The sequence below is a fragment of the Pezoporus flaviventris genome, unplaced genomic scaffold (assembly GCF_033815535.1).
Source record: "Pezoporus flaviventris isolate CSIRO_AGI_PZ_B2104156 unplaced genomic scaffold, CSIRO_AGI_Pfla_v1 ptg000029l, whole genome shotgun sequence".
Lineage (NCBI taxonomy): Eukaryota > Metazoa > Chordata > Aves > Psittaciformes > Psittacidae > Pezoporus > Pezoporus flaviventris.
Window position 1 is genome coordinate 7,013,489 of NW_026892577.1, and position 12,417 is coordinate 7,025,905.

Consider the following 12,417-nt stretch of genomic DNA (forward strand, 5'->3'; position numbering starts at 1 on the left):
TGACAGCGCAAAGTGACTGGTCCAGCAAGACATCCTGAAGGTGATCTCAGTGAGCATGTTGCAGAGAAAGCACAACAAAATCTCACAGTCATTATTCATCTGATCTGGGGGCAACTCTTTCCTAAACCCAAGTCTGCACATTCTTATGAATGTAAATGCACATCACCAATCACCTGAGAGAGGTCAAATCCTTTATACAGCCTGCAAGGCTGAAACATCCCTAATGTTTAATACACTCTGGCTAAAAGCTGATGTTTTAGGAAAACTAGGAATGGGGACAGAAAGATGGTGGGTGTGGGAAGGCAACCACTCAGGAAAACTGCAGAAGATAAATGAATCCCTCCTGATCTTTGCTACCAACTACCGAGGTCAAAGCATGAAACAATTATATTTCCAAAGGTATAATTGAACACAGCACAAAGTTTCACTTCCAAACTCTGGATTTTATTGATTTAAGAATGAAGTGATTTTCAGTGTATTTTATATTTTCTTTCAGCCACCGGTACCTCCTGATACACCAGGCCAGCATAGGAGGCAGATTCAGACTCACAAGGGTCAGCAGAGCCTGTAATTTTTTGTCCTCCTCAAAGTACATTACCCTCCTTACACAAAGTCTAGGACCTCTCATAAAGATCTTATCTATTAGAAAGCTATTTAACATTAATTTAAAATTAAACTCTATCACCCTTACTGGTTTAAATGCTATCTGAAGACAACAAAGTGATTCCTCTCTGTTTTCAGTCTAATAGTACCAACCAAAGGCAGGTTTTCCATCATCATTTCAAGATTAAGGCTGAAGCATAATCATGTTAGCAGTTATTTATTTTTCAACTCTGATTCAAGACCATTATCACTGCTGACTGCCTACGTGGGAAAGATACATGCAAGATACTGGCAAAACTTGAGTGACAGAGGCTCAAGTATCTGACATACACCACACACAACACCTGCATAAGGCTAGAGAACACAAAACCTCTTACTGACATGTTTCTGAAACTAAGCTATGAAAATTCAGCTTCATTTAATATGCGTTCATCAAAATGCATGTACCTAATAGACCTGCTTGTCTTGATTCTGATGTGTTCCTTTGAATCACTCTTCCCTCGTGCCTGCTTCTTATATAAAGAAAGTAAAATTATGGGCTTTTTCTTTCTGCAGTATAGCAATAATTCTGAAAAGGCTGAGCTGCAGTTATAATGTATCTGTACATATTGGTCTCCACATCTAATTACTGTGTATGTACATTCACTAAAATAAATTGTGCCCGTCCTAGACTTACCAGAATTCCAACCAAAATTAATTATATTTTTGTAATACACATCAAATCCATAAACTCTGACTGAAAGAGTCAATACAAGTCTATCTTGTAAAGAAACAGCACATATGTATTTAATAATATTGGGCTTGCAATGAAGATTTGGTAAAACAAAAAGGGAAGTTCTAATTAGCTGAAAATAATACAAAAATACAAAAACACTTCACATTGCAACAGAGTCAAAAGCAACAGCTGGGACGTATTTGGGGCTATCAATTAAAGTGTTGCATTTTACTCAATTCATACTTCATACAATAACACAAAGCAACGACAATTTATGTCATTTAATTTTTCACTGGTTGTCTTATTTGCCTTTTCAACTGCCTATTTAAAACCTTTCTCTGAAATTAAAGATTCATGCAAATGTAAATCACATTGTAAGAACAGTTTATACCAAACTGGCAATGCAGAAAAAGCATTATCATTTCCTAATAGACGTGTTTCATTTTTTTCTAAGTCTCCCCTACTATATAATAATATAAAACATACGAACATACATTTATAATTTTGGCTAATTAAGGAATGTGACAATTACTTTGTGCAGACCAGAGATCCACCTATTTATCTTCTCCCTGGAAAATAATGCCCAACAGCAGATACCACAAGAAGAACCTAAGAAAAGGGTAAAGCACAGCCTGAAACTTTCCCAAAAGCCAGGGGAAGATTCAACTCTGTGTGTCTCAGTGAATTCCTTAATTTAGAAGCAACTGATAGATTTTTCTTCTGCGTAATTGTCACATTGCCCTGTGAGCTTTTAGTATCTACAGCAACCTGTGCAAACATCGAGACCCAAGTGTTCCCTACACATCACACACAGTACAGTCTGCTCTCCACTGCTTTGAGGTCAAGCCCTCACAGCTTTGCTTCATCCTGCCCTTTCTGCCGATGGAGGAGGCAGTGAGCAGTCACTTCCCATTTACCATCTCTGGTACCACTCACTATTTTCTAGCCAATTTCACTGCTGTACATTTACTAAGTCTAGAATTGAAGCCAAGAACCAGAAGCTTCACTCCCTTTATGAGACCACCATGAGAACTAGCAAAGGTTTATAATAACCCAGGCATGAGAATGAAAGTGGGAGCAACTGCTTTCCACCAGATAAATGCTGACCCTATTGCACTTGCCCAATACTAGCAGAATCTAATAAAAAAATGTTTCATTAACAGCATAGCCCAAGAACAAAGCTTCAGACAAAGCACTGAACACTGACCAGATCTCCCAATGTGAGCCTATGAAATGAGTTTGATCCCATAAAGCACTGAATGCTCACAGACCAAAGTACTAGGTCATGTGCTTAACTGTTAAGAATATGAATACAGCTATCAAAGCTGGAGCAGAAGTCTATGCACTTTGCCTCATCAGAATGATGAGTAATTACTAACATCAAACCTATCAGTCACACACGAACATCACCCCTGTGCACAGAGAGAGCTGCAGGTGCTCTGCTGGGTCTCATCAGGACTATTTGTCAAACATCGCAGAGTTAAGACTTCTCCAGTTTTTCCTAAGCCTGCTAAACTTAGAACATCATTTAAAAGCAGTTCCACTTTTCTACAGAAACATCTTTCCTAGGATTTCCAGGGACTTAAAGCTCTCAACCACAATTTGTACAACCTCAGCTGAACCAATTATCTATGGCCAGTTCTGGTCACTATGCTTTCATGGTTTTGATATCAATTATATGCTTTAAAAGCACAGCAGTGCTCTCAGAGGTACACTGGGGCTAAACGGGTTAGAAGCCCAGTCTGTAGCACAATTTCAACTAGCAAAAATGGCAAAGTTATTCCAGATAATATTTGCTCCCATGAGAGTGGCGACTTCAGCTTCTGAGCTAACGTGCTACAGCGAAGGTCAGGAGGAGAGCACAGGGCTTTCAATATGCCTCTCATTTTCCTAACCATCTCTTCAGAACACTACCATGTCAGACACTGGAGAGTGTGTCCAGTGACAGGATTTTTTGTGCTTTTAAAGCATCATTTTGGACCATTTACAACTGACTATTCTTTTTCTTATTAAAATGTCTGCTGCCTTAAATGTCCATGAATATGGCACATTTGACTATAAGCAAACTGCACATGTACACACACAAAAGTAGAAATTACAAACCAGATGAAGAATCTGTTTTTTTTAAAGCTGTTATTCTGCTCCTATTGAATTACTTTCTCAAATAAGTGTTTCTGTGCTTTCAAACAAGAAATTGTGAACACATTTGTACAGAATTCTAAAATTAAAAGTTCAAAGAAGGAACATTCACAATGTGGTATTTGCAGCATGAAAATGTCTAAACTAGCTTGTAATCCAAAGAAATGCTTTACTCCACCCAAAATTTGCTTTCTCTCTGTCTCAAAAGTCTAATTACTGATTCTGATATATATCCTTTTGGAAATATATATATATCTTTTTGGAAGTATTAGCGTGCCAACTAAGTATACAGAGATAAAACATTGTGTATATAAAAGTAGGTCATAATGCCCCCCCCCCCCCCCAAAAAATCCCACCGTGTGTGCATGGGGGAATCTGCAATTAAAACACCAAGTAGCTAAGATCCCACTATGATTCTGATTCGAGACTTAAGACTCTTGGAATGTGCTAAGCTGTTCCACAAAGCTCATTTTTCTTACGGGAAGTGATCTAATATACAAAGTACTTTACAATTTTCAATCAACAGAAATACAGATATGAATGTATTAAGCCATATATCTATAAAGCAAGACATTAGGTCACTTCCTGACAACTAATACATAAAATTGACATTTGTTACTGTATGAAAGCATGCTTATACAGTGTTAGATGAAACAAGAACTTTGTATTTTTACAGAGTGGCTATATTGGCTCTGCTACCTCTCTGTAATCACTGCCGATGCATAATCCTTTCCCTGCCACTCCCCTGCATGTCACCCTCCAACATCTCTTCCTCATAGCTGTAGCACATTTCAGTACAGTACTGCTAAGTTAGAAACCATGATTTTTTCCTTATTTTTAATTGGTAGATTCAGAAATCTTCCTGTGGTAAACCCAAAACTTGGTTAGATAGTCCAGCAGTGAGTTTAAGATGCAGTTTTCAAGTGGGGTTTTTTGAGGGTGGGATTTCTTTTGTCTTTGGGTTTCCTGGGGGGAATGGGAGTCTTTTTTGAGGGGTGGGAGAAACTGAAAATGAAGGGGGCTGTTTGGTTTTCAAAGCAGCTTGACAAAAACATCCTTCGAGAAAAGAAAGAGGCCTCCATCAGAAGAGTGTCCATGGGGAGGAGGGGACAGACCTGGCAGTAATGGAAAGTCTGCTCCATAACAAGAGGCTCACAGTACATTAAATATTTATAACGAGCAAATGCACTTGGTCTTTTTTGTACCCAGCCTGCAACCCCCGCTCCAGTTAGACTGAACCGGGGAAACATTAACAACACTTTTACATTAGCATACTGAAACCTGGCAGCATGCACATGTTGAAAGAAAAGCCAGTTCTGCCAAATGCCAGGTAGACAACCATGAGTAGGGAAGAGACAGAAACTGGAAGGAGAGATGGAGAGGCTGGAGACGCCATCCTGCAGTCACCAAGTGACACACACCAAGCAGCCACGCGCCATTTACTCGCTGGGCTCTTCTCAGTACTCAACGTCTCTTGTTGAACAATCCTAACCACAAAGCAAGCTGTAATTTAAAAATCAAGCCACAACTTGCTTTCATGTTGAACCAAAACTGCGATGACTAAGAAATAAAGCCAATGTTGCTGAACTGGCTACGGCTGCCTTTTCTGTAACATGCCTAAATGTAGGCTGATCATTATCATTTAAGCTGGAGTTTAAAACCTTTCCCTTCAGTATTCAGTGCTGGCTCTTTGTGAGGTATATGTAGCACAAATACCAATTTCTGATTTTAAGTTCTTCTCTAAGCAGACATGCTCAATCACTACACCCTCTTCAACACAAACAACAGGTATTTTCCACTGGAGCAAAAACTGAACTAGTGCAAGGTTAAGACACAAAGGCGCACCACTGTCTTTTACCATTATTCGTCTGCCTTTGGTGGTTTGGTGTGGTACATAGCATTGATATTCAGCTCAGATAACCATGTGAAGAGACAGTTATGTGCATTTTAAAATAAGTAACTTCAAAACACTATAAAGACGATGCAACAGAAAAACAAAACAAAGAAAATGGCAGAAATCCAGTCCAACCAGGTATGAACCTGACTCAATAGAAACCACCTAAGCTTACAATAACTTTCTGAAGAAATAGATGAGTCCAAACTACCTTGATTGCCTAGTCAGCAATTTCCTATCACAAACGACTTAACTGCCTGAGTAACTTTGTGCCTCTCGTACCCAAAGACCTTTCCCTGTAAGGACAGTGCTGCAGCATTTTGTAAGTGAGATTTTTGTGGTCCTCTGAGCAGCTCAGTGACTACCAGTCACTAAACAACTTAGTAAATTGTCCTACTATTCTGCACAAGAATCAACAATAGTGATCTGTAAGCCCTGTCAAGGGAAATCTCACACTTGCTTAGAGAAATTTTCCCAAAATTGGCAGTTTATCCAAAGAACTGGCTTCTAAATATGACGTGTAAACTACACATGAGTTTAAAACAACTTTCAATCAGATTTACAAATTAGCCACAAAAATAAAGGCTGTGCTTACGAACTGTGTAGGTTAGATGCAAATTCCAGATGGAGTGGGATCTCCAGAGTTTAAAAATACCATCAATGCAGGAAGCAAGTTTAGCTCCAGTGGATACTTCATCAATGTAAATGCTGCTCAAATCAAACTTTCTGAACAAAAAACCACAGTAACTCCACACTCATCAATTTACTGCTAGAAGAAAAGCTGGAGAGTGTTGTTAAGTGGTTCCTCACTCTCCTGCTCACTTTACTACGCATTGAAGTATATTAACAAGGTGTTCAACATTAAATATTGCTTAAGTGATAATGTTCATTCTTCTGAGTATGTTCTGGTGACAAATAAGAGCTTAAAATCATGATGGCCTTGGTTTCCTGTCTTTTTAAATCACAGCATGCATCTTTTTCTGCCATCTGTTTAAAACTGATTTAATTAAATAGAAAAGTCATATTTTGCTGTTTCATCCTATATGGGATTCTGAAACCAACCACAAGGGTGTTTATTTCAGTCCATTATTCCCCACCTCAGTTGCAAACCCTCTGTATTTTACCGTATTAGAATATGAGAACCTTATGGACCTGGAAGGTTTTTTCAGTTCTACTAAACAGCATAAAATATATATAATTCATTTAAATCCTTTATCTTTTTAGTTCAATTTTTCTTTCAAAGATGTTAGTTAAAACCATCTGCCAAATTATTAAACTGCAATTATGAATCTTTTAGCCTTTTATTCCTTTATATGCTCAGTTTTATTACGGAATTGTCAGACAATCTGCAGACATTTACTCATAACCACAGAACACTTCAAATCAGTTAGAAGGGATGGATTTTTTTCCCTTGCAACTCTCGTTCTCAGTCAATGCCATGCTGCAGAACAGCCAGATTTATTAACGTAATTCAGACAGCTTGAAATTACATTTAAGGTAATACGCACACCTTGCGTTTAAACTCAAGTGTGAAGCTGCCTTGAGCTGAACACCAGTTATGCTACAGTCACCAACCAAACACTCATTCTTAAACTTGTTCCTCTTACTGAACAATTTGAATAGTGTCTTATTTTCTCTTCTCCAGCATCTTCACATACCTATGGTTTCTGGCAGGTCCAAGAGCTCATTGTGCTGCAAGTCAAGGTTGGTTATCTGTGTGCAGCTTCCAATCTCTTCTGGAAGGTGTTCAAGCTGATTGTGCGCTACATCCAGCGTTATGAGGTTACACAACTCACCTAAAAGCACACAAGAAAACCAAAACATCAAGTTTTTTAATGTACAGCTGTAGACAATGACTTCTGCACAGGGATTAATAGAATCAGACAGGATTTGGGATAATCTGAAGAAAAGCTATTGCTACCAAAAAGTTATATATACAAAAAAAGGCATTACAGGATCATAATTTCATCAGTCAGATCTAAAACCTGATCAACAATTTTTAAAAACTCAGATAAAGCTTTTATATATTCTCTCAAGAAATCTTATTTATTGATTGATTTTCTTCTGACAGTTCAAGCTGTGGAACACAAGTACAAAACCTACACTTCACACTTGTTTCAGACTGACTGGAAGTTTAAAACATCACTAAGTGAACTCTATTGAATTCTGAGAAACGGAGATCTGGTTTTCCACCACTCATTATTTCAAGCACTAAAATCAACAACTAAGACACACCAAAATTATTTGGCTGACAGTCCAGATAATCCAAAGTAATGAGTGCTACTTTTTAATCATTTTTAGTCATCACAAAAAGGCAACAGAATATCATATTTTTATATGCAAACAAAGGCACAGCAAATAAAAGTTTAAAATAAAAGGTTTATCTGATAAGCCTTAAAAAAGACTGGATCTTAAAGTTCAGAGCACCTTCACACGGAACTGCTTCATTCCTGACATTTACACACTAATTTAAAAGTACAGCTGGCATAACTCTCTGCATACAGTAGTTTCACCTATTTTAGTGACAAACATAGGGTGTTCTGAGCAACAGCTTGGTGGGTTTAAAGAAAAAAGTGTGTGCATGAATACATGTGTATGCATTCACATTCTTTGCATATGATGGAGGAGAAATTAATGCAAATTATTTGAAGAGCTTCAACTCTATCCAGTAAAGATGAGGTCACTGCATGTGTGTACAAGAGCATGACTCAGTGAGTAACAAATTTGGAAGAGCAGCAAATTCCTTTTGAGGAGCAAATGTCTATTTTTAAGCTTCATGGTTGTATCTTTGACACAGTCCTGTAAGGATTTTCCCACAGGCCTGTAGGACTGGCTTGGGCAAGTTCTGATGCGCATAGAGTGTCTACCCATTAGATCAGCAGATAATCACAAATGGTGATTAAACAAATCATAAAATATTTATGAATTCAGACCCTGTTTTGAGTTGTAGGTATCATGTAGCCACATATCGAGAAACAGTTGGGAAAAGCCAGCAAAAAAAGAAAAAGCCAATCCCAGCAGCTTCATATTCCATTTTTCTTAGATGGCTGACATATAATTGATCTTATTTCCTGCATATATTAAACCAAACTGGGATGTTTTTCTAGGATCTAGGCAGATGGAAATGTGGTGCTTAAGCAGCTCCTCCATCACTGTGCGTGTCTCCCCTCTCCTAAGTCAGCACTCAAATGTATTCCAGGCGATCAGAGTCAACAGTCAAACATGCTGTACCCAGCGCTGCATAAACCACACATTTCAATGCCATTAATATGCAGAAGAAAGCAAATATAAGAAAAAATTGAGCAAGAGTTAATGTTGTGTGGTAGGAGTGCCTTGTTATTCACAAAAACAAGTGGGCAAAGTGCAGAAGGCGATAGAAGGAGGAAGAAAAGATTGAGGAAGACTTCAAAATCCCTCCCTTTAAGCAAACAAAGAACCCCACTAATCTTTACTAAGATAACTCAAAAACCTTCATGTACTTTGGGGCAGTAGTTTTCCCTTCATGATTGCTGTTTTCGTTTGTTTTCACTTCAGACCTAAACGAATGATGTCAAATTTGAAATATGGCATAAATTTCGTTTCATCACACTGATTTCTCATTTACTTGACTCTTCCCACTCTACATCTGCTGAAGTAGAAGAAAGATTTGGGTTTCTGCAGCAACATTTGCTGCACTTTATTTTTGCACCTGCTGAGAACTTTGACAACAGCAAGCTACGTGTTTGAAACAAACATTGTACTAGCTAATTCTGGGGAGGGAAAAAAAGAAGAGAGATGTCTGTTTACTTAGACAACTAAGGGCAAGCTAACACTTTGCTTTAATTTGGACAGCCATCCTTAATATTGCTATATTAAAGATGCAGGCACTCTTTTAAAAAGCAACACTGGTAAACAATAAGAATTTTGAATGTTAATATAGAGTGAGGACTGCCCAACGAATTTTAGGCATTAGAGCAGAAACCGAGTGGAAGTTAAAGCCCTACCATGAAGTACAATGACCTAAGGAAAACAATTTCAAGGGATATTATATAATATTGAGCTTTTAGTTCATGTTGCTCAGTAAGGAATCTTGCTCTTGGATGTAATACTACTTATAGTTTGACAGTATCTCGCCAAAATGTTCTTTCATCCCCTGCCCCCCAGGGTGGAAGGTGAAATGCTGCTGGCACTGAAATTCTTTCAATACATTCACTTGGATTGCTGAGACACAACACAGAGAGCATACAAGTCAACAAAAAGCATTCATGGTACGTTTCTGCTGCTGTTCTCCATGACATACAAGAGAAGATCCTTATCCAATCAGCTTAAAGAGGTAAAAAATGTTTAGGTGATACGGCAGAGACTCATCTTCACACGTAAAAGCACACAGAGGACCAGCAGTGGGTGGAGAACCCAAATCCTGGCTGTCCCAGGAGAATCATCAGCCCCAAGGCCTCAGTGAGACCCATCACAGTGAGTATATGGAAAGACTTTTACAAAGCACCTCACAGACTGAGGACTGTTACTGCATACAGGCCTTGAGCATCTACTGAGGTGCAAGGAAGAGCAACTTGGCTTGGTAAGAGCTGCTTACCAAGAGCTGGGATCTTTAGGGAAGGGGAAAGGGAGGAATCAATGTGGCTTAGAAAGGACAAGTGTGGGAAAATAGATGGATAAGGAAATAAAAAGGCCTAGTCCTTTACAAATCAGTGCTGTTCATTCTGATGTGGCCGATCAGCACCATTGTCCCTATCATCTTGAACTCCCCTGGGTGAGAGGCTCTCTGTTCTGCATGCATGAAGGTCTGAGTACCAGCAACGCTGCAGTTAACATGACCAACACTACTGAAAACATCCCAGTATGTGGGACCAGACCCGCTCTGGGCATGGAGAGTGCGCTGCCGCCAGGCCAGGGGCAGCTACTCCCCTGCTGACTGACAGCAGTCATTTAGCCCATGAATGGACACACTGTGCACACTGCACAACAGCAGCCCTTTCAAAAATGATGCCAGGATAAACACATGGCATAAACAATCAATATAACAAATAATGATCTGCAAGAACAAAGAGGCCAAACTCAAGGCCATCTGCACAAAGGTTTTCCTAGGAGCTGATGTACAGCCAGCTTGTTTCAGTGACTGAATGCGTCCTTCATATTGTCTGAACAGCGGCAACTGTATTGAGGGCAGTGCTTCTCAAAAACACGTAAAAATAAATTTCACCATGATACAACTGGAATCTGGCATTTTTGCTTGGCCAGGGTAAGAAGAGAAGGTCAAAATCAAAACCAAAGTTTTCCTAAAAGGAAGATTTGCTCAGGTATAGAAAGAAAAATGGCTCAAGAGTGAGGAGCTCACGATCTTATTCACATTAAAAGACTCAACATTTGCTCTTTTCTGGTGTACTGCAGAAACGCTGCTGAAACACATTCATATATTAATCCATTTAACAGAAATATGCCAGCTAGAAATGTATTGCAGCACAAAATCAGCCTTACCCAAAAAGCAATTTACTAAAGAAAAACCCATTCCCGTTCACCACATGGACAACTAACTCCTGCATCACATCACCAGAGAGCAGTTGGAACACCCAAAATCACTGGAGCAAGGGAATCACTACTTCAGGGAAGTACTAATCACAGGTAAAATGAACTTTCTGCTGCAACTAATGTTCGAAGTAGACAAATCTAAAGCTGACAGTAGTAAATAAAGGATTCCCTACGGATTACTTGCAACTGAATTGAAGGGAGAAGCTGCCTCAGGACATTTCAACAAATAAACTAGGAAGGTGCTGGAATTTGGGGTTAGTTGGGTTTTGGGGGTGGTTTTTGCCTTCGTTTTGTTTTAATACTATATTGCACTGTAATTGCAAAGGAAAAAAGAGTTGAGGCTCAAAGTCTGCCAAGGAGGCAGGCAGAAATCACATGTACTAGCTGGCTTGACAATAAAAGATTCTGAAGTAGAAGTAATGCCCATACAAAATACATAATGAGGTTTATAAATAACCTTCACAAAAGTTAGTTACGCCCTATGATGCGGTTTGTAAAAACCTTAATTCCTACAAGATTAAGAATGCAGCCAATTCACATGTATTTTTCAGAGAAAACAGTTTGTGAAGACTCCCAACCACCTTCCAGTTAAAAACATTGTTAAAAATACAGCTAAGTATACAACCTCAACAAGCCTTAAGAAAGGTGGGGTGAGCAATCACCTCACAGTTGTTCTCATAGGCAGAGACTAAATGTTATAGTATGACAAAGCTAAATATACCCGCTGAAAAACCCCAGCCTTACGAAATGACTAATATTTTCTGCATAATGAGGCAGAATTATAGTCCTATTACATGGCCAACCTCGAAAGCCTGTTATGACAAGAGGGCCAAGGTACATGCCCTGACTTACATAACTGAAAATTCTGCTTGGCCATTTAAAAACCCAAATACAGCTTCATTAAAAAAATACACAAGTACACACGAATTAACAGTCATGTAGGGAGAGTGGCCAAGAGCAAAGAGGCTTCAGTGTCTCCTACCACTAATTCACTCGGTAGGCAACACTCTTGGATGGCAAACACAATATGTAATATAGCCTGTTTTCCACCGGATTAACTCCGTGCCTGCCCATACTTAAGCAGATTGAAAGTTATGAAATCCTTCATGACATGATAAATCCTGGGCCAGATGACACAGCAGGAGGATCAACACTCTTATGGAAAGTACAAGGAAGAGGAGAATGCAAATATTAGTGGGGCTTCAGGCTGCTGTGTCCCAGCATTGGTTGTAAGCTTATTTGTAAAGAAGAATTATCTGAAATCAGCAATGCTGGGAACAAGTTACAAACAGTTTAATTAATGTTGGTAGCTTTTCATCTCTCACTAGGTTCTCTATGGAAAATGAATTTCACTGTGTGTATAAAACTCTTTGAAGTGGATGATCCTTAAGGTCCCTTCCAACCCAAACCATGCCATAAGTGTCCTGATTTTAGAGAAAAATGAAAAACACCTTTACAGTTTCAGGATCTTTTCCCTCTCTATAGGATCTGAGTACATCACTGTGAAAGGCTGAACTTCTTGCTGTCATCACCAACTGCC

At 39.0% G+C, this 12,417-nt stretch overlaps 1 protein-coding gene across 4 annotated transcripts in view; it reads right to left on the reverse strand.

Moving 5' to 3' along the window:
* The window catches only part of SHOC2 (SHOC2 leucine rich repeat scaffold protein), a 70,617-nt gene that overhangs the window by 20,042 nt on the left and 38,158 nt on the right, over positions 1-12,417 (reverse strand). For 3 of the 4 annotated variants that reach the window (XM_061458772.1, XM_061458771.1, XM_061458773.1), the window contains exon 3: positions 7,010-7,147. The exons of the other annotated variant lie outside the window; for it this stretch is intronic. In XM_061458772.1, coding sequence (XP_061314756.1) covers positions 7,010-7,147 — 138 coding nt within the window. The remainder of the gene's footprint in view (positions 1-7,009; positions 7,148-12,417) is intronic. 4 annotated transcript variants of the gene reach the window in all.